At 45.3% G+C, this 21,643-nt stretch overlaps 9 protein-coding genes across 9 annotated transcripts; 4 read left to right on the forward strand and 5 right to left on the reverse strand.

Moving 5' to 3' along the window:
- The first annotated feature begins 3,307 nt into the window (after positions 1-3,307).
- Positions 3,308-4,146, forward strand: K444DRAFT_702061 (uncharacterized protein). Its single transcript, XM_024888043.1, has one exon. The coding sequence runs from the start codon at positions 3,538-3,540 to the stop codon at positions 4,003-4,005; it is 468 nt and encodes a 155-aa protein (XP_024743207.1). The 5' UTR covers positions 3,308-3,537; the 3' UTR covers positions 4,006-4,146.
- K444DRAFT_702078 (DDE-domain-containing protein) lies at positions 4,018-4,701 on the forward strand (the record flags this gene model as incomplete). The annotated part of the gene is made up of 1 exon (XM_024888044.1): positions 4,018-4,701. A coding segment is annotated over one exon (639 nt), but the record flags the coding sequence as incomplete, so codon positions are not given.
- Positions 4,702-6,206: 1,505 nt separating this feature from the next.
- Positions 6,207-7,646, forward strand: K444DRAFT_518147 (purine and uridine phosphorylase; the record flags this gene model as incomplete). The annotated part of the gene is made up of 1 exon (XM_024873841.1): positions 6,207-7,646. The coding sequence occupies one exon, from the start codon at positions 6,207-6,209 to the stop codon at positions 7,644-7,646; it is 1,440 nt and encodes a 479-aa protein (XP_024743209.1).
- A 74-nt stretch (positions 7,647-7,720) lies between these two features.
- Positions 7,721-10,439, forward strand: K444DRAFT_702104 (uncharacterized protein). Its single transcript, XM_024888045.1, has 4 exons — positions 7,721-8,520; positions 8,573-8,950; positions 9,059-9,654; positions 10,083-10,439. The coding sequence occupies exons 1-4, from the start codon at positions 8,207-8,209 to the stop codon at positions 10,085-10,087; spliced, it is 1,293 nt and encodes a 430-aa protein (XP_024743210.1). The 5' UTR covers positions 7,721-8,206; the 3' UTR covers positions 10,088-10,439.
- Positions 10,440-11,230: 791 nt separating this feature from the next.
- K444DRAFT_659472 (uncharacterized protein) lies at positions 11,231-14,021 on the reverse strand. The gene is made up of 4 exons (XM_024886355.1): positions 12,639-14,021; positions 12,537-12,587; positions 11,962-12,490; positions 11,231-11,914 (listed from the first exon to the last, which is right to left on the reverse strand). Exons 1-4 carry the CDS (start codon positions 13,789-13,791, stop codon positions 11,425-11,427), a joined length of 2,223 nt encoding a protein of 740 aa, XP_024743211.1. The 5' UTR covers positions 13,792-14,021; the 3' UTR covers positions 11,231-11,424.
- Positions 14,022-14,960: 939 nt separating this feature from the next.
- K444DRAFT_607732 (uncharacterized protein) lies at positions 14,961-15,636 on the reverse strand. The gene has a single exon (XM_024879228.1). It carries the CDS (start codon positions 15,606-15,608, stop codon positions 15,063-15,065), a length of 546 nt encoding a protein of 181 aa, XP_024743212.1. The 5' UTR covers positions 15,609-15,636; the 3' UTR covers positions 14,961-15,062.
- A 1,578-nt stretch (positions 15,637-17,214) lies between these two features.
- Positions 17,215-18,542, reverse strand: K444DRAFT_640176 (uncharacterized protein; the record flags this gene model as incomplete). The annotated part of the gene is made up of 5 exons (XM_024884465.1): positions 17,215-17,325; positions 17,426-17,502; positions 17,560-17,752; positions 17,974-18,095; positions 18,221-18,542. The coding sequence occupies 5 exons, from the start codon at positions 18,540-18,542 to the stop codon at positions 17,215-17,217; spliced, it is 825 nt and encodes a 274-aa protein (XP_024743213.1).
- Positions 18,543-19,955: 1,413 nt separating this feature from the next.
- On the reverse strand, positions 19,956-20,747 carry K444DRAFT_518508 (P-loop containing nucleoside triphosphate hydrolase protein; the record flags this gene model as incomplete). Its single annotated transcript, XM_024873870.1, has 3 exons — positions 19,956-20,174; positions 20,253-20,347; positions 20,456-20,747. Coding segments are annotated over 3 exons (606 nt in total), but the record flags the coding sequence as incomplete, so codon positions are not given.
- Positions 20,748-21,327: 580 nt separating this feature from the next.
- K444DRAFT_514531 (uncharacterized protein) lies at positions 21,328-21,513 on the reverse strand (the record flags this gene model as incomplete). Its single annotated transcript, XM_024873543.1, has 1 exon — positions 21,328-21,513. A coding segment is annotated over one exon (186 nt), but the record flags the coding sequence as incomplete, so codon positions are not given.
- Positions 21,514-21,643: the final 130 nt, after the last annotated feature.

The raw sequence follows: 21,643 nt of genomic DNA on the forward strand, positions 1-21,643 counted from the left end.
TGAGCTTCAAACATCTTTGATCGGAGCTGCTAAGATTAAGCTGACAGCTTTCAAGCAGCTGACACATGTCAGCCCTTGACCATTCCAAACAGTGTTATAGCAGTCATCTTTGAGCTATAGCTGACTGGTTCCTTGTAACCTGAGCTGACGGCTATCAAGTTTCATGGCCACAGTCTTCAAGACTTTCCAGAAATAGCTGTGCTCCCTAATATATACGGATTTGCATCTATAGATCTAAAATAGTAATTGAAGAGTGCTCAAATGAATAGAGATATAAGACTCTCAATCTTTCTGTAAATCTTCTTTGATAAAAGAACCAGCAAAGCAAGATTGACTTCTGAGCATTATTATCTCAACCTTACTACCAAGAAACTGCTCAAAACGTGACTATGGCGGACATCGCGCCTAATAGGACCAATAATACCGCGGCCACTCAGATGGGCAAGGATAGAGGGACCATTTAATCTAATAGCCTCGCGACCCCAGAGCCTACCCCTGGCCCGGAGGCCGAGCGGATTACTGCCGATTAACTATATTAGAGTATAGAAGTTTTAGAGCTTGAAAAAGTCCTCGGTATTAAAGTTAACCGTCGTCTTAATTAGGTAGAGGAGATCAAGAAGATCTACCTGGTAAAGGCCCTAATAGCTACTAAAAATAAAGGCAATTAGTCAGGTAAGTAAACCTCCTTAAATAATATAGACTGCTTTATTTAATTTATATATTAGTACTAATAATAGCATATATAGTAACGGGGATTAGTAAAGAGTAGATAGATAAAATAAACTAATAGCTCAAACTAATTCCCGATTAGATAAATCCCAGCCATACTTTAATATTACCTGGAAAAGTATAATATAAAAAAGTAATATTTATAGAAAAGATTAAGTAAATCCTTAATATAAAGAATATTCCCGGCATTAATTAGCTCGAGAAGATTAAGCAGATCTATATAGCAAAGGCTCTATAGGTTACTCGGAATAAGATAGTTTAGTAAAGTAAGTCAATATCTCTATAACTAGCCGTTTACTAACTAAAAGTGCCAGAACTATAGGCTATAATTAAGGCATTAGGAATTACTAGAGGCTAGATAGAAGTAATAAATTATAAGCTAAAATTAATCTAGGATAAGAAGGAAGACAAGGAAATAGAAGATAAAGAGGCTATAGCCTTTATTTAAGAAGTCTATATACGTATTATACTTACTATAGAAAAGATCTTAAGTAATAATAATAATAATAAGCTCTATATAGAAATTCTAGAGGCAAATAATACTATAGTAAGCTAGTAGTAGAGCTATCCCGATAAAGAGAATATAGTTAACTTAATTAATATAAAGAGAATTAAGGATATTATAATTAAGGCCTATTTCCAGGCTATAAAGTTTGAAAAAGATCCTACTAATACAAGAGCAAAAGAATAGTTTCTTAGTAAAGTATAGGAACTTGCCGAGCTAGTCGAGGCGAGCTCTTATCCCAGTACTTGGATATTAAAGCTACTACCTAAAGTACTAAAGCCCCTGCTATCTAGAAATAATAGCACTAGTCCTATAAGTACTACTTCTCTTGGCACTGCTCCTGGTACTGCTCCCGCTAGTATTATAGCTAGTAGTATTACAAATAATGGCATAGGTAGAACTAATATTAGTACGGACCCTTATAAATTAAATAAACTAAATATAAGAAAACCGGGCTTTACCAAAAATAGAGAGATAATTATAGGATATAAGTTCAAGTATTTCAGAAAGAGTAATAAAAAAGGCCAGGTATATAGCGGGTAACTCTTTATTGCAATTAGACCGTAAGCCTGCCCTTATATTAAGGTCCTTTCCCGTAAAGACTTTACTAGAAATATAGTTAATATATATCTGAACTATACTCATATAATAGAGGTTAGCGGAAGGACTAAGAAAGATAAGTTTATTAAGATTCTCTATACCATAGCTAAATCCTGCGGACCGGAGTCCCTAAAAGAACCTATAATCTATGCCTTATATAAGCGGAAAGAAGGAAATCCTATCTAGATATAGTATATAGATCTTTAAGATTAGGTAGAAAGTAAAAGGGCTATAGATAACTTGCTTCGGAAATATATAGAACGAGAAAAGAATAAGAGGGCCCAGTTCTATATAGCCTATAGTATTAAGAAAGAACCAGAAAGCCGAGATTGAGTAGAGGATAAGCATACTCGTATCTATAGGAAAAAGGCCATAGTACCTATAACTAAAGACAGGACCTTCCTATTTATTAGAGTATTAGTCTCGCAAGTAATTAAGGCCAAAGCGCAACCGGTAATTAAGGTTAAAGGGCAGCTTTTAGCTAAGGTAAAAGGATAAGGCGGATTTGATCCGACTAGCTTTCTTTCTTTTACTACTTGGTATAAAGAGAAGTATAATATAAAGCTAGGTACAGATCCTGTAGAGCTAATAAAGTTAATAGCTATATTCAAAACTATTCAAGATACGCTCAGTTTATAGCCGTTATTCCTTCCCTTTAATTAGTTCTGCTTTTTAGGTCTGGGAGCTTTCCTTACTCGGTATATAGCCCCTAGCACTTGCTTACTAGCCTCTTTTTATTAATTTGCCTTTCCTTCTGTATTTGTTCGGGTCTGTTATTTTGCAATTTAATTGGTTTTATGCGTAATTATACTAGAGCATTTTAGACTTAGTACTAATAATATCTGTCCCTGCATGCCGAGACGCCCCCCGTAGCGAGACGAATCTATAGTTTTAAAATTATAAAAAATTTCTTTATAAATCTATAAAGTTATTATTAACATGTTATTTTCTTTAGCTATTTCTCCCTATAGAATTCACTTAGTTATAAAGAAAGGACTATAGTTAATTATACTATTAATCGTTTTAATCCTGCCACTAATTAACGCTTCGGCTAGTCCCCCCTACTCAATTATAACTACTAGAGTCTCTTCAAAATTCGGAGCACTTGAAGAGAGGTCCTATAAAGGAAGAATATGGCTTCAAGTTTTAAAGATGCTCAGTAGAGAAAAGAGTACATTCCGGGAGTTACGCCGTTCGAGGGTAAGATCGCCACATGTTTTAGCTTCAGTGTTTAGTGCTTAGTAATGTACACTCGCCTACGGCGCAATACACTATATTCACGCCCAGTCTCGCTATATTTCCTTTAGCCCTAATCCTCAGGCCAGATCATGTGTGTGGCGTCCAGAGCAGGTTTCTCGAACTTTCCATCGGCGGGGCGGCGCCCCAGCGCCCAGGCACCAGCGTGCTGCCACCTGCCCGTCGTCTCGTCGTCGACCGTCTCCCGCCACGCCACTATCACGACGGTAGGACAAGATGGACAGGGCCAGTCAGGTACTAGTGCAAGGCGTGCCTCCTGGCATGCCGACATCATATCGTGCCCTGGCAGATCATAGCGATGTCCCTCGCTCTATCCTCCATCATCGTACTGCGGACGCCGCTCGAAAGAAGCGAAGGACCAGGACCAATGGTACCTTAAGCCGTACGAAGAAGATGTCGTTGTTAAGTTCTTAGTGCAAATGTCCAACCTTGGGTAGCCAATACGGATGAAGTTTATCCCATCGATCGCCTTCAGCGTTACCCGCCAGCGACCCGCGGCAGAAAGACCGCTAAAGGCACCCGGCAAGAACTGGACAAAGGCTTTGGAAAGGCGCCACCCAATCCTCACGGCGAGAAGACTCGGGGCTATAGACTGGAACCGCCACAATAAGAATATCTATAAGAAAGTCACACGCTGGTTTGAGGTAATCGGAGAAGTATTACAGGAGCCGGCCGTCCTGGCCAAGAATGTTTATAATATAGACGAGACCGGAGTCATGCTCTCTATGCCAGGCTCGGTCAAAGTCCTCGTAGATAAGGATGACAAGCGGAAGCATAGAGGTGTGCGAGTCAAGCGCACCATAGTAATTGCGATTGAATATATTAGTGCTAATAGTAGGTATCTAAACCCGATGATTATCTGGCCAGCCAGCACTTATCGAAGTAACTGGACCACATTCCCTACCCCTGGATAGTACTATACCTGCTCTGATTCGGGCTATATCGACTCCAAGATCAGCTTAAAGTGGCTCAAGCGTATATTTGATCCCGAGACCAAAAAACGAGCTAACAAGAGACCTCGAATACTGATCTGCGACGGCTTCGGGACGCATGAGTCCCTCGAGATCCTAGAGTTCTGCTTCGAGAATAATATTCTTCTGTATCGTCTCCCCTCTCATACTTCCCACAAGCTCCAGCCTTGTGACGTAGCAGTGTTCGCCCCACTCAAGGAGGCGTATCGTGCCCAGGTTGATCGACTAGAGCGAGGAGGGGTGAATACAATCGGCAAGCAGCATTTCATCTCCCTCTTTAGCCCGGCAAGGGTGACCGCGTTTACGCCGAAGAATATCAAGGCCGGCTTCGCTGCAAGCGGCCTGTTCCCCTTCAATCCGGACAGAGTGCTTAGAAGTATGCCAATGCCCCCGGCTGAGCCCGCTCCCGCTGTTCCGAGAGCCGATAAGATGACGGTAGGGTCTTGTCGGCAAGATGTAGAGCTGCCAATACCTGAGACACCTGTGACACCAGTGTCAGCAGAGGCGCTCATGTCGCTACAAAACCGCATCATCCACCAGGATGCTCATGCGCTCGACGAGACGAGTAAACAGAACCTCGAGAGGCACTTATAGAAATTTGTCAAAGCTTACCAAACATCCTCTACCCAGGTCATCCTCAAGGATAACCAGATTCAGTTCCTAACCACGATCAATAACGAAGCCAAGGTGCGACGATCGACGAGGCTATTAGTGCTAGCGAAGGGGACAAGGGAGGGGAAGGTAATGAGCTATAAGGACCTTGTGGAAGCACGAGCGAAGCGTGTCGAAAAAGAGTCTGCCCAAGAAGCCAAGGGTAAGAGAAGACGCGGTCGGAAGCCCAAGAGCAGTCCGCCTGACCCGCCCGAGGCAGAGGAAGGCACCGCAGGCACGGCGCGACGTGGCCGGAAGCGCAAGAGTAGGACGCCAGAGGCAGATGAAGGTACCATAGACACGCCGAGACGTACTCGGAAACGCAAGAACCCCGCGCAAGATGCGCCTGAGCCGAGTAGCATAGTTGCGCCAGCACAGATTGTGCCCGAACTATGGAGAGCTCCAGTGGCGCAGATGTTTTAGCGGAGAGGGGACAGCCGCACGATATTTTGATGGAGTCGATAGACTGATCCTCGGTGGAGGCAAGCTCGGGCTGGCTTCGAGACTTGTTGCTATATCTTATACTAGAGTTAATGTTAATCTTCGTTGGGTTTTGATAGATACAAATTGGTTATACTAACCTCTGCCTGCTATTGCTCTTGCCATCGTTGTGCCCTTTGTTCTATATCTTGTGTGTTGCCTCTTATCGCTATTACTATCGTGCCACGCTGTTGTTATCTGAGCTGCTGCTGATACTGTCCTTACAAAGTCATCGTCGCCTTGCGTGCTGATACCTGGCTCCACTCGGCAGTCTCTCGACCCTTGCGGACTCTTAATAAGGTCATCTTCGAATTCATAAGCGATCTTGCAAGAGGAGCGGGAGGCTATGGCTGAAAGTCGAGTTCGTTCAAGGTAGAGCGTAAAACAATTTGGGAGAAAAGAAACAGCGGAAGTGAAAGCCGGAAGTTGAAAAGCCGAAAGTGCGTCGCTTCAGAAGCATTTGTTAGCTGCGCACAGGGCCACTTTTGCTTCTGATCGGAGGATGTCGGGAAACGGGGAATTTTCGGCAAGGCGCGTAGCCACAAAGTCGCAGCCACACGCCCGGCAGCCAAGGATGCTAAACTCCGCGGTAGCATCAGTCACTTGCAAAATCGGCTTCGTCCCCTTTCGCCTAAAAAATTCTGAGCACAGACCACATCAGCCATTTTTGGCGCTGACACCGCTGTGTTTGTCATCCCATGTACTCTACAGTGCCAGGTCCCTACATCGATTTTGGAAGGGAATACTTTCTGACTACAGTCGCTAGCGAAACTGGCTTCTCCTTCTTGCGCAGCTGCTGGAACTTTTGCCTCGCTCTTGAGCCCAAGCTACTGTATCTCCTGTTTGTGCAAGATCACGGAGAAAACAGGGATGGCAACATGTCGCTTCCACCACAGCCTGGAATTTCTATTGGTGGGCAAATCAAGCCAGAAAGTCAGGCATCAACTTCACCTTGCCCGTCATCCTCGTTGCGAATTTGGCCATCCTTCCCGCTAAATGTGCTCGTGGAAGCCATGTCTCCGATATCATTTATCAAGAGGCAATGGAAAAACGTCCGCGGAGGTCGTGTCACGAAGGGCTCTAGAGAGCCGAGGAGGGGACAGGATGGCACCCCCCCGCCTTCAGGTCTGTCGAGGCTTCTTTGGACGCCGGAGAAGTTCCATTCTTCTCAAAGCTCACAAACTCCAGCAGAACCAGAGCTCCCTACTCAGGGAACTGAAACGTCGACCGCGATTCCTCCTACGGATTCACCCAATCCAGCACCGCCTGCCAGCCAGCCAGCCGTCCCCGAAAGATCATCGCACACCTCAAACCTGCCAAAAGGACATCAAAACCTTGAACATACCGAGGTCGAGCGGGACAGGGTTAAGCAGTCCTCCAGCTCGGAGGTTACAGCCCCAGAAGGATCTAGGTCAGCAGCATTTGCTGTCGATCATGTGCAAGCAACAGCGGCTGACACTCTTGAGCCGAGGGTGAATGATGACTATACCATCGGCTGGATCTGTGCTATAAGTACGGAGTATGTTGCCGCGCAAGCTTTTCTCGACGAAACGCACGGCCAACCGGAACATGTGCATCGCCATGATAACAACCATTATACACTCGGCAAGATTGGGAAACACAATGTCATTATTGCCGTCTTGCCCGACGGCGAGTACGGTACAGCGTCTGCAGAAGGGGTGGCAAGGGACATGCTACACAGCTTTCCTAATATTAGAATTGGTTTAATGGTCGGTATCGGAGGCGGTGTACCAACTCTGCATGATATCCGTCTGGGTGACATCGTGGTCAGCGCTCCTCGCGATGGGAATGGCGGCGTGTTCCAGTACGACTTTGGCAAGACGATACAGGGCCAAACCTTCGAACATACGAAGTTCTTGGATCAACCTCCTACCATCCTACGGAGTGCGGTGAACGGACTCAAGGCGAGGTATGAGCTCGCCGGGAATGACGGGCATCAGCTTGAAGCGGCTATTAAAAGCGTTCTCGCGAAGAAATCATGGCTGAAGAAGAACTATAAGCGGCCAGCCCCGAGTAGCGATAGGTTATATCTCTCGAAAATCATCCACCTCCGGAACGACAAAAGAGCCTGTGCGATGATCTGTGGAGATGGTCCATCAAAGGTGATGGAGCGATCCGTACGGGGCCAAGATGTCCCGAAAATCCACTACGGCCTGATTGCATCTGCAAACCAGTTGATGAAGGATGCTCTGGTTCGAGATCAACTTGCAGCTGAAAAGGACGTTCTGTGTTTCGAAATGGAAGCGGCAGGGCTAATGAACCACTTTCCGTGCCTAGTTATTCGGGGTATATGTGACTACTCAGACTCGCACAAGAATAAGGAGTGGCAAGGCTACGCAGCAATGGCGGCGGCGGCATATGCGAAGGACCTTCTCGGGGAGATTCTTCCTAATAAGGTCGAAGCTGAGAAGAGGATTCTTTCGAGTAGTTAGTTATTCTCTAGCCTCTAGCGAGTGGTTAGAGTTCTTCTAATATTATATTAGTTTTTCACAGTACATCTAGAATTGAGGCAGATGTTGAAACGATAAGGCACAAGTTGGATAAGGATAAAGATATTGAGATCCTTAACTGGCTGACGCCAGTTGACTATGGCCCTCAGCAGAGCGACTACCTTAGGAAGCGATAACCCGGAACTGGCCAATGGCTTCTGGACTCGGATGAGTACCAAGCTTGGCTAAAGACAAGCAAGCAGACGTTGTTCTGCCCAGGCATTCCTGGGGCAGGGAAGACAATTCTCACATCGATCGTGGTGGACGACCTCATTACAAGATTTCAGAACAACCCAACCATAAACATTGCATATATCTACTATAACTTCCGGCAAAAAGATAATCAAAAGATCGACGACTTGCTAGCGAGTCTACTAAAACAACTAGCTCAGAGCCAGTCTTCTTTGCCAAGGAGTATAAAAGACCTCTATGATCGACACATAAAGAAACAGACACGGCCGTCATTGGGCGAAGTCTCAAGAGCTCTTTATTCTGTGGCTGTAATGTATTCGAGAGTCTTTATTATTATTGACGCACTTGATGAATGTCAAGTATCCGAGGGCTCCCGAACGAGATTTCTATCAGATATCTTTAATCTCCAGGCAAAGTACGGAGCAAATATCTTTGCGACTTCAAGGTCCATTCCTGAGATTATTGATAAGTTCAAAGGGAGCACATTATTAGAGATTCGTGCAAGAAGTGAAGATGTGCAGAGATATTTGGAAGGTCATATGGAGCAACTCCAAGGTTTTGTCCAGGATAACCAGGAGTTGCAAAGAGAGATTAAGAATGAAATATCATACGCCGTCGGTGGGATGTATGTCCTCAGTTGATATTCAAGAGAAGCATCCCCACTGACTTTCCCGCAGGTTTCTCTTGGCACAGATCTATCTCGCTTCACTTACTGATAAGTATACACTAAAGGCAATCAGAAATACACTGAAACTGTTCAAGAAGCAAGGCCAAGGGTCAAGTGAAAATAAGCAACTCGAAGCACTAGCTCAAGCATACGAGGAGGCAATGAAGAGAATCAATGAGCAGAAACCAGGATCTCAACAGCTTGCACAGAATGTTCTGTCATGGATCACTTGCGCAAAAAGACCGCTGAGTACGTCGGAATTACAGCATGCGCTGGCAGTGGAAGTTGGCAACTGCGGACTTGACGAAGAGAACTTCACACGAGTTGAAGATATGGTCTCTGTATGTGCCGGATTGGTTACAGTCGACGAAGAAAGCGGCATCATCCGGTTGGTCCACTATACAACTCAAGAATACTTCGAACGAACACAGAAGGATTTGTTCCCAGATGCTGAAACTAATATTACAAGGATTTGCGTTACTTACCTCTCATTTAGTATCTTCGAGAGTGGGTTTTGTCGAACAAACGACGAGTTTGAAGAGCGGCTGCAGCGGAATCCACTTTATGACTATGCGGCGCGAAATTGGGGACATCATGCTCACGCAGCTTCAGCAGAGGTCGACCAGTTGGTCGTAAATCTTCTTAAGAGTGAAGCAAAGGTCTCTGGCTGCAGCCAGGCGATGATAGCTTGGGGAATCTATTTTGGCAATAGTCAAACGGTGCCGAAGCAAGTGACAGGGGTACACCTTGCAGCATACTTCGGACTAGAAGAAGTGATAGTAGTCTTACTCGAAGGTGGATATGACCTAGACTCCAAAGACAGCTATTATCGGACGCCGCTGTCATTGGCTGCAGAGAATGGGCACGAGGCAGTGGTGAAGCTGCTGCTGGAGGAAGGCGCTGAGCTGGAGACCAAGGATAGAAGGTATGGTCGGACGCCGCTGTCATGGGCTGCAGAGGATGGGCACGAGGCAGTGGTGAAGCTGCTGCTGGAGGAAGGCGCTGAGCTGGAGACCAAATCTTGGTATAGTAGTTGGACGCCGTCATGGGTACCAAGGCGCAAGGTGGTGGTGAAGCTGCTGCTGGAGAAAGGCGCTGAGCTGGAGACCAGAGACAAGAATAATGATCGGACGCCGCTATCATGGGCTGCAGAGAATGGGCACGAGGCAGTGGTGAAGCTGCTGCTAGAGGAAGGCGCTGAGCTGGAGACCAAATCTTGGTATTGTGGTTGGACGCCGCTATCGTGGGCTACAGGGAATGGGCACGAGTCGGTGGTGAGGCTACTGCTAGAGAAAGGCGCTAAGCTGGAGACCAAGGATAGGATGTATGGTCGGACGCCGCTGTCATGGGCTGCAGAGGATGGGCACGAGGCAGTGGTGAAGCTGCTGCTGGAGAAAGGCGCGGAGCTGGAGACTAAAGATGAGAAGTACGGTGGGACGCCGCTGTCATGGGCTGCAGAGAATGGTCACGAGGCAGTGGTGAAGCTGCTGCTGGAGGAAGGCGCTGAGCTGGACACCAAGGATAGGAGGTATAGTCAGACGCCGCTATCGTGGGCTGCGGAGAATGGGCACGAGTCGGTAGTGAGGCTGCTGCTGGAGAAAGGCGCTAAGCTGGACACTAAGGATAGGAGGTATGGTCGGACGCCGCTATCGTGGGCTGCAGAGAATGGTCACGAGGCGGTGGTGAAGCTGCTGCTGGAGAAAGGTGCTGAGATGCCCCAATAATTCATAATTACGAAATCTTGCTCCTGTGGCTTTCTTTGCCGGAGCTTTCGATATAGAAGCCTTTGCTGTAGAATGTTCTAACGTCTGTCCCTGCGTCCCGAGACGCACCGTATCACGAGACAAATTTATAGTTTTGGAATCACAAATTTTTTCTTAGTAAGTTTACGAAGTTGTTATTAATATGTCACTTTCTTTAACCATTTCTCCTTAAGGAGACCACTTAGCAATAAGAAAAAGACTGTGGTTGATCATGCTGTCGATCGTTGCAATCACGCCACTGATCGCCACTTCGGCTGTTCCCCCCTGCTTAATCGCGACCATTTGAGTCTCTTCAAAATTCGGAGCACTTTGGGGAAGGTTCCATGAAGAAAGAATATGGCTCCAAGTTTCGAAGACATTTAGAGAGGAAAATAATGCAGTCCGGGAGTTACGCCGTCCGAGGAGAGGGCATAAACGCCACATGTTTTAGCTTCAGGATTTAGTGCTTACTAATGTGCATTAGCCTAGTTACAATATACCGTATTCAAGCCCGGGCTCGCTATATTTTACTCGGCCACTATTCTCAAGCCTGGTCATGTGTGTGGCGTAAAATGCCAATGTCACGCGTGTGGCGTAAGAGCAGGTTTCTCGAACTTGCCATAGGTGCGCGGCAGCACGCGGGTGCCTGGGCACTGGAGCGCTGTCTCTCGTCTCCTTCTACATCCCCATCGCGACGATAGGATAATATGGACAGAGCCAGTCAAGTACTGGCACAAGGCGTGCCTAAATCATACCTGCCCTTGCACCCCATCATCGTGCACGCGGACGACGCTCAAAGGAAGCAAAAAATCAGGACCAACAGTATCTTACTCCGTCTGAAGAGAAAGCCCTCATTAAGTTCCTGCTGTAGATGCCTGACCTCGGCTAGCCTGTGCGAATAAAGTAACGTTATAATTATTCTGACTGCCCGTATTCCGCCAGAAATTGGGCGTTTTAGCAGAGAACGCAGGATTCTATATAATCTTTGCTCAGTAATGCAGAGCGCGAAGCCCCGGCCGCAACATCTCGTTGCTTGTTATAATAAATTGAAGCTGGATGCGGGCTGATAGTGATCAGCTAACTTATAAGTCGAACAAAAATCCATACGAATCAATCCGCATCACTGCTTCTCCTCGATCATTCGCCACAGCCTATCCTCATTCTTCTCATATCGTTCCCGCTGTCCTCTAAGTTCTTCCTCCGATCTCCCCTTCTGCTGCTCCATCTCCTGTAGCAACCGTTTGTTTTTGCTCTGCTCCTCCAACAGCGACTCAATGAGCTCCTCTCTACTAAGTTCCTCAAAATCGTCATCCATGCGCTTCCGTTTCTTCGCCGTCTTGGGCAACTTCTCAGCGCCGCTTTTCGGGAATGCCGAGTTTGAAAGGTTGTTTTCCTCCCCTTTCTGCTCGTGCACATTGTGGATATGTTTGAGCAAGTTGTCGCGACGAGAGAACCCGATCTGTCCGCGTTTACAGCCGGGGATTGTGCAAAAGACTTCTGTCTCTTTTTCGTGCTTGGTATCTCGATGCCGTCTGAGGTCCTTCTTGGCGCCAAAGGCTTCGTCGCATTCATCGCAGCTGAATGGGCGATTGTGGCGATCGACATGTTTTCTGCATAAAGTTAGCATATGGTATTTTGACGGGGGTGTTTTGCATACTTCAACTGGCTCTCATATTTGAAAGTCAACTCCCCGCAACCCGCATAGTCACAGTGAAACCTTTCCTTCTGAGGTTCTTTTAAGTTTTTGACGACAGCCAGTGGAGAAATATTCATCTGGTGAACTGTGTTCACGGCGACACTGTCTCTGTAGGCTGGGGAACAGAGAGCATCACCACCGGTTGTCGAGGGTGACATATCATTTGGAGACTGGATAGACAAAGGTTGGCTATATACTCTCTGCTGTGTTACTCCTGTCACAACCCCCGGTGATGTGAAATTCATCAGTTCCTGTGAGTGGTTCTCGTGAGCAAGCATGGCGGTGTTGCCATCTGCTAACTGCCAGGGCGACTCAAAGGTTGCGGTCTGAGCCAAATATGAGTGTTCCATTTCTGGGAAGGTTCGAAGAGCAAACATATGGTCCTCAAAAGCAAAAGAATCTTCTAACGGAAGAGGACATGTCTGGTTGTCGAGTGAATCGTGGCCACTGGCATCGAAATCTCGAAGGGTCTCGAAGCGCTCTGAGTTGTCTGTTCTATGTTAGTACTCATTCTCTCCAAGCTCTTGAATACTTACTATCTACTCTCTCAACAAGTAACGGATCATTTTGTAGGGAGAGAACGGCATCTGGAAGTAGATCAGTATCATTTGAATAAGGAGAGACGAAAACGGACTCACTCTCTAATTCGTCCGCATCAATATCCTCGAAAGTAAAATAGAAATCATGGTTGATGAACATCCAGCACACACCCCACAAAACAAAGAGAGCGGGAACGATAATCCACGGCATCGTCGTAGACGGAGGCCGTAGATTATTCGGAAACTCAAAAATGCACACCATGATGACCAGAGTCAAAAGTTTCAAAAGTGCTTCCAGAATCCACATTAAGCTCAAGATCCTTTGGGCTTCTGCCAGGATACGGTTGAGTTCCTCGCAGAGGCTGTCGATTTTGTCGTCACCATATCCAAGACGGAGAAGCTGTCTTCGAAATTCGTAATGTGCTTCTTCAAGAAGTGCTTGATATTTCTTCGGTGAGAGAAGAAGCTGCTCTGAAAGGCAGCTCCCGGGTGATAAGTCGCTGAGTAGTCTTCTCGCTTCTAGTACAAGTTCGTGATACTCCTTATTTTCAGAGAAAGTTGATAACTCGTCAAGATAGCTGTCAGGATAGCAGAGCAGCCGCAGACTTCTGTCCCGATCTGCGAGTAGAGCGCACAGGAGACAGTACCATAAGCAGCCGTATATGGGAAGGAACCCGCAGAAGAATACGCACTCCACGGAACCCGTGATATCTACCCAGACAGAAGCAATCAAATAAATCGAAATTGCGATGAAAGTGGCAGGTCGGAAGACCGGCAAGGCTAAAAGCAACCTCAGTAGAAGTCGTCCTAGAAGCGAAAGCCTACTGCGTAAGGTTTGCAGCATTGTACAATGCAGTCTTTTGTCGTCCCAGAGATTGAAAGATCCCCCAAAAAAGGGATCATAATGACGATAACCATCCTCTCCCAACAAGTCGTCCCAAATTACTTCAAAGATCGAAGGTTGGCGATAAACTCTGCATAGTGGATTATAATTAAACGTTGTGTCACAAAATTTTGAGGGGCTGAACCCGAAAACTCTCAACCAAGACAGCCACCGTGGGCCGAACAGCAGCAGAGGAATGCAGCGAACAATCATTTCGGCAGTGGATGGTGTTCGACCATGCCTGAGACTGACATTACTGCGAGACAGCAGAAGAATGCAGCGAACAATCATTTCGGCGGTGGATGGTGTTCGACCATGCCTGAGACTGACATTACTGCGAGGCAGCAGAAGAATGCAGCGAACATTCATTTCGGCGGTGGATGGTGTTCGACCATGCCTGAGACTGATATTACTGCGGGATTAGCTTTGTGCGAAAGGTGGGTCGTCGCTGCTGATATATGCAGAGCTGTGGGAGCGGGAGTTTTGGCCTCAATCTTTCTGCGTTGTCTTTTCTTGGAGTGCTGTAGGCAGATGTGAGGCCGACAGTGAGGCCACGAACGCGGCCAAGAACGAGGCAGACTGGCAGTGTTCGCCTCGGCTGAAACACCAAATTCGTAGGGGTGGCAATATAGGTACTCCGAATTCCCGCCGAGCACACCGCACTCCTAGTAGTGGCAGAGCTGAGGATTCTAGGGGATTTACGCTCTCTGATTAGTCAGAAACCCTGATCCTGACCGTTGTAGAACCCCCAGCAAAAGTGATGGCAAAAAGTTGGATTTAATGTAAAATGTACCAAGGTTAGGAATGCGGGGTGAACACGAAGGCCGAGGTGCTTATTATTCTAAGTAACTAGATCTTCAGTTTCAAGCACTTTATGGAAGGGTACACTGGACTATTCCGAGCCCCTCCCTGCCGCCGCAACCGCTATGCGATACCCTTATTTATTAAATGCCCCTCTCAAAGTTACTATCTAAGATTAGCTTAAAATAGCAAAAGTCGGCCACATTTTGCTCCGCTTGAGGACAAGTGCAACTCGGAGTATATCGGGAAGACGGGAATTTTTCGGCAGGGCCTTCGTAGCCACACACAGCCACACGCTTTATTATGTAAGATAAAATACATTTTACGGAGATTACCGTAACCATTATATGCAGCTGACCAGGGATCCTTGATCGCGTGATTGGAGGTACCGATCTGTGTAGCAACGTCGCATAACACAGTACTCTCTAGTTATTACAAGGCTGACAATGATTTTTCAGCATCGTGGTGAGGCTTAGAAACCCAGATCAAACTATTCTATTAGTTTAAAAGGTGCAAAGAGCCCGTGGTGGTATCGTAGGTCGAAGGGTCCCATTATACTTCGAATTGACGCCCTCCGCAATTAGGCGCGACGGCGACGACGCTATTATAATTTTCAGAATAGCCGGGGTTTAGACTGTTCAAGAGTGGTCACCTAATATGACTAATATAAAAATATAAGAATTTTCAATAGATTTATAAATTTAGAATTAATTGAATTTAAAATATTAATAGTTTGTCTTGTTACAGGGTGCGTCTCTCGACGCAGGGATGCACGTTAGAAAACTTCTAAAAGGAACATTTTGTTAACAACGACAGAAGATAATGAATAAAGTACTTCACTATATAGTACAGTACTGTAGAGTACATGGGATGACAAAACACGAATGGTGCAATCGTGTGTCGTATTCCGGCATCCACGCCGGCGGCAGCACAAACCCGTCGAGCCCTGTTTTGTTGGAACGTAACTTTGCGAGCTCGGGGAGAAGAATAGTCTGGATGAAGTGGCTGGCATTAGCCTTCGCAATATTCATGCATTTGTTGCATTCGCCGCCGTCGTTATACTTCACACCACCCGGCTTCTGGCATTCCTTGCCGACTTCGCTCAGATCGATGCCGTCGACTCGACTCATTGTCAGGAACATGGACCCATCATCGTTCTGGCCACACCGGATAAACTGGGGAATTGGGATTCTTGTTCGCTTAGCGAGCAGTTCCAGCGCTTTAGCCTCGTTAATAATGCGCTCCGTTTTCCAAGGTCGTGTATTGAACCACACATCCCCGTGGCGTTGGGCGTGGTATTCAGCAGCGGTCCGGGAGCGTTTCTCGAAGGTATAGGGGGTGAGTTTGTAGCCTGAGTGAATAGTCGTGTACGACTCCGTTGCCATAGTTGCGTAATAGTTCACCTAAGCAGCCCTCTTTGGATAATGGGGAAGGACGGTGGAAGCAATGGGCGGGTCTCGAGGTTTTATAGCCAACTTTGAAGCGCAGGGGCGGAAGACTCGTTTCAGTTGACCAATCCCGGTATCGCGGACAACTTACTTACGATAGAATTTTACCGAGGTTACTATTGCCACGACGCAGTGACCAGGATCCTTGCTCGCTTGATTGGAGGAGGTATCAGCCTATGTGGCAATAGCGCATGACATCATGCGCTCTGGCCGCCACAACACTGAGAATAACCTTTTAGTATCATGATATAGCTCAATAATCCATATCTAATCGTTCTATGTGTTTGAGAAGCAAAAAGAGCTTGATGGGGGGTACTACGGGCGAGGGGTCCTATTATAGTATAATAAGACCCCTCATGATTTTATGTGGGCGACGACGACGCGGTTATAAGTTTCGGAATTAATAGGTTAGGGAGTGTTCAGAGAGAGGTATATAATATAACTAAAGTAAAAATAATAGATTTATTATTTTTATTCGCAAATTTACAGGCCCTTAAATCCGAAGTACCTGTGGTTTATCTCGTCACGGGGTGCGTCTCGCGACGCAGGGACAGACGTTAGAACTCTAACTGTTTCTGATTTGACCCCGCTTTTACTCTAAATCACGTAGTAAAGGCATTAACACCAGGTTAGGGCTCGAATTCCCATTAGCAAACAGGCAGATGGGCAATTACAGACCAGTACTTTATCCAAAACAGGTTGGTTGTGGACGAGGTTGGATACTGTTTCTGGATGAGGCTGAATACCGATTGTGGGGGTTGGATCCGTTTGTGGAGGTTGGTACGGGGGTTCTTGCTTAGCAGCCAGAAGAGGATTTTATAGCCACGATCCAGAATTGGGAGGCGTGCCTGGATTGAATTACAAAATGGCTCGAAAGACCGCTGAGATTAAGCCAAAAATGAAATAAGAAAGCTTAAACCAGGGTATTAGAATTGGAGCAAAATCCAAAATCAGAGGCAGATTTGTGATATTAGCGAGGGCCGTGGTGACTACGGAGCCCATTTCGAGTCCCCTCTAGTAGATGGAATAGTGGTCAGCGGCTAATTTTAGCCATACCCAAACTCAACCCAAGCCGACTTCTAATAGGCTGGATGGGAGCCGATAACGAATCCCGGTACGGAGGCCAAAAAGGATCCTGGCTTTTGAGAATAAGACTTGTAGTTTTGTTGTATATTGCACAGATCCAATAATTGAAAAGCGGCCTCCTATCTTTAAACCAATGGCGCTCCATGGCTAATGCGTATTTGGCAGATTACGAAAGTATGGTCTTTGGCGCCCTAGAACATTCTAGAAGCCAAGATATTATAACCTAAGAAACAATTTTAATTATCAAAGCAGCGAATCCTGCGCTTTAACTAGATCCAATATATAATAGGGAGTATATAGACATATGGACATTAATGACAACCTTATATAACAAGGCGTATATAGATATATGGAGACCCAAAGAACCAGAACCAAAGCTTATATATACGATCCAGCCCGACCCTCTAACTTCGTTCATTCTTGAAGGACGGTATGGATTCGGAACCTGCGGACTCGGCTAGAAATAACCGTTCATAGCTTCCTTCGGCCCCGCGCCCTTGAAATCGCATTCGAAATCCTCGCATATGCCAATAGCCATTTCAAGATGGGACATATTAACCTGGCATTCCTCTTAAATAGCCAGAGCGTAAGCCGTTAATACCAGGTTTTTGATCTGAAACGATACCGTTAATCAGTTTGCTTCTCGAATACGTAAAGGACGGACCTACCTCGCGACCATTGTGCTCCTTCCGTATCCAATTATCAAAGGCATCCCGGCTGTAAATTGGTTCTCCCTGAGGCGTAGCTGCCTTTTCCAGAAAGCGTCGCCAGATGTTGGTCCGCTACTCTAGGTTTAACTTACCATACTTTAGTTTGAAGTGGATCCTACTAGCGATTGCATTATCGATCTGCCCTACCCGGTTAGTGGTAAGGAATATCATCCCTTGGTAGTATTCCAGGGTCTGCAGGAATACGTAGACGAGAGTATTTCGATGGATATCTTGAGCTAAGCGCTGCTCGAGAAGTATATCCGCCTCATCTAGCAGGAGGACCGCCTTCTATCGAGCAGTACGCTTGAAGATACGAGGCAGTCGCTATTCGACGGCCTCTGCTATTATACCGAGCTTACTAGCGGAGACTTATATGAGTGGCCTCTGAAGATGTTCGGCGAGCAACTCAGCCGTTAAGGTCTTCCCCATACCTGGTGGCCCGCTAATATAACATGTCAGCAGGAGTACGATGCAAACGGAGACTGGACACCTTACTACAAGAGTACGTTAAACCCTTGCCCTTTTCCTTTTATAATATCATTAAAGGCATTGGTCGATGCCCTCTTGATATAGGCCTCGGAAAGAGCTCGTACGGCCTTCTTCTTCTTTGCAGGAATATAAAGGTCATCTAATGCAGCTTATTGCCAGTCAATCTCTTTGATATCGGCGATAGCCAACTCCACTATATTAATATATTAGCCGAGGGGAAGTTACTGCTATAGTAGAAAAGGATCAAATACTCACCCTATCTACTATTGCCTAAGCTAAACCCAGGAACAGTTAGACTGTAAATGAGTAGGTTGTCTCCCTTTACTTCTAATGGATCCATTCCATTGCCCTTAGCCGGGGACGGCCCCTCTTTATCACTTTCGTCAAGATTAATAAAGGTCCAGCTAGATAGTAGTGGTGGTGGGCCCCTATTAGATTCCTTGATGCTCGGTCTGGTATAGTTCGGGTTCTCTTCTCGAAAATAAGCTGCGTTAACTACGACTCGGCTTTTAATAAAAATTTCGACCACCCGTCCTTTCTCGATATAGAATGCCTTGCCTTCGTACTCGCAGAGGTGGATATCCATTATGGACAGAAATTTCCGACCGTATTCGGAGAGCTTGGCCCTTATATGCTTCTTGCCTAAGTGGTATTAGAGGGGGAATACCTCCAGAGCAGTGATCTGTTTTGCCCTACGGAATTTCTCAATAGTATACTTACTTGAGGTCTTCCCAAATATATTCCCGTTAAAATCCAGATAGCAAGCCTTAATATGGAAATATTCTACCCTATCCTTTGTTTTTTTCTCTTCCCCAAATTCGTACCTAACGTATCTTGGCTGGCCAGTACCGAAACATTTGGTATACGCCAGAGTATTTGGCTTGAAGAGCGTCTATAGAAGGTCATACGTGATTTAATGCTTCTCGAGAAGTGGGCCAAGGCACTCGATTGTCGAAGCGTAAGCTGTCCTAATAAAATCAAGTAGCAAATTCAGATACTCTAGGGTAGACGGATCGAGGGCTGCGCTAGGGCTTTGGCGGCACCCCTCCAGATCGGATAGGTAATAGTAGAGTAGGCTTTGCTCCACCTGGTACTTAGTTAGTAGACGCTCTGGTATTTGAGTGCTTGCGGGGCTCTAGACTTACCAAAGGCTTCTCTTTATGGAGGCAGATCCCCTGGACATCTTAAAGAACCTTCCGGAGAATGTCCCGCAAGCCCGGAGATTTGATATCTATATATTGGATCTGATTCTTGGTCTCTTTATCTAGGCTGCTATTAGGAGCGGAGGTTGGGATAGAGGCCAGGATACCCACTAATGCGTATACGAACTACAAAGATATAGTAATCAAGTTCGTTTACTTTATTAGGTAGTATTAATGATTCCACGACTTTATACTTGTATTCCTTTTTGTCCCAGCTATATGATATTAGCTCTGGCAAGGTTAGATTATAGTCCGGCATATACATATACTTCGTTAATCTTCTTGAATTCCAGTATCAAAGCTCGCGCTTTTGGTTCCTCGGATTTAACTTTGTCTGTAGCGGCGGGCGGAGGAGGCGGCCCCTGCTTGGTACTAAGAGACTTGAGAATGTCAAAGAACTATTAGATATGCTTAGTAGTCATAATCTGTAGTAATGGTTAGTTTGTCGGAAACGTATAACAGGGAGTATAGAGGTCGGTCGAAGCCGCCTCTAAAGGATCCTCAGGAGGCGTATAAGAGCAGGTGCACTTCGGGGCGTATATAGAGGCCATCTATATACCCATAATAGCTTTGACTAACTCTTGGGCATTGCTTAATATAATAAAACCCTTGGATAGTAATAGAATCGGGCTGCTCGGTGGGGCGGTTGGCTGTCCTAAGGCCAAGGGGTTTTGAACCATCTCGGTTAGGACCTCCGTCGCTAAAGATTCCTTATCCTACCTTAAATAGACCGTTAGTAAAGTTTGATTTATGCTCTATTAGAGGCGTACTAACTTAGAATCTCGGGCTATCTCAGGCTAAGTATCTTCAGGCTTGGTATCTTCGGATATCCTTGGCGGCTTCGACTTTGCTTTAATAGGCTTCGAGATGAGTTGCTCCATATTATTAATGGCTCCCTCTGGTAATTTCCTATATTCTAGAAGAAACAAGAAAATTTCCGCTAGGCTAAATTTCAGCTCTGGCACCTTGGTAGTAAACCCTTTTACTAACCGCTTAACTCTCTCGGCCTCTTCTCTCTGACTTACTACGGCTTTATGAACCTTTGCATTATCTCCTGGTCGAGCGTCCTTGGGAAGAGCGATATCCTCCTATACGGGCTTAAAGATAAGACAGAAGAGGTCAGCCGTTATTTTATGGTCAGCGAGCCCAAGCTCGACCTTTTTGTCTATACGGCCAGGTCGTATAAGTGCTTCGTCGAGGCATATAATATAATTAGTAATTATAATCAGGATTCGGCCTTCTTATAATCCTATACTATTAATAACATTTAAAAGAGCAAATAAAGATACCTTTTTACCGGCAGATTTACTTATTCGGGAAAGAGAGCCTATTACGATCTGGCGAGAGTCCTCGGTTTTAGTATCTCGATTCGAACTAATAGTATTAATATCTTCCAAAAGAATAATATAGTGACTTGGAAGCTTATTAAATAGGCTCTTTAGGTTAGCTTCACTAATAGTAGAAAGGCTAAGGATATAGATATTTAAACCAAAATAACTAGTAATAGCCGAGCTCAAACTCGATTTTCCAGTTCCAGGAGGTCCGTATAGTAAGTAACCCCGTCGGTAGGGATTATTATAATTAGAATACTATTATTAGAATACTAGGTCAAGGAATTCCCTAATATCTTCTAGTAACTCTATTTTCCTACTTTTATTAAGAATAATAGTCGAGATATATCTTATTTTAGATACTATAGACCTAATCCACTAGCTATCTTAGTACTTATAGAGACAGGTTTTACCCTAAATAAGCTTTATATACTCGGTATAGTACTTATCGAGTAGTTCCTTAAGAATTTGCGGAGACCTGCCAAAGCAGGAAATAGAGATATCCTCTTAACTACTAAATTCTCTAGCTTGAAAATAATACCGGAATATAAGCTAATAGCTATTATACCGGAGAAAAAAGTATCTATTCCAGGGCATATAATACAGAGTTTTTTTATTCGCATCTCTATTATTTAAATAATTATTTCTTGACCGGTTTAATAATAAGGCCAAGTTAGTAGTAACGAGAGAGGAGGAAGTATTCTGGGCGAAGCTCTAAGAGAATATCCATAATATAAGTATATTATATATATCCTTATAATATTAAAGATAAATAGTTAAAGCTATTTATTATTAGAAAGTGGGTTCTCTTATTTGGATAGAGGGAGTTCTTACTATAATAAGTCTTAAGTAATCCTAATAAATACTTGCAAATATATCCGTAACCAAATATAATTAACCTAAAGAAACATAGTAGAGGAATATAGACATTCAAGTTAATAGTAAGATACCCCTGGATAGCGGCAGATATGCGAGTAAAGCCTGGGAATAAGAAGTCCAGAATCGAGGCTTGAGTATCCGAGAATAATTAAATTAGTAGGGAAATATTCTTAATATATCCTGCTATTTTCTTGTTCTATAAGATAGCGGTAGGATGTTTTCAGACGGATAATAGATTGCTTTATATATGTAACAGACAAGATATATACTAAGTA

Source organism: Hyaloscypha bicolor (genome assembly GCF_002865645.1).
Source record: "Hyaloscypha bicolor E unplaced genomic scaffold K444scaffold_15, whole genome shotgun sequence".
NCBI lineage: Eukaryota > Fungi > Ascomycota > Leotiomycetes > Helotiales > Hyaloscyphaceae > Hyaloscypha > Hyaloscypha bicolor.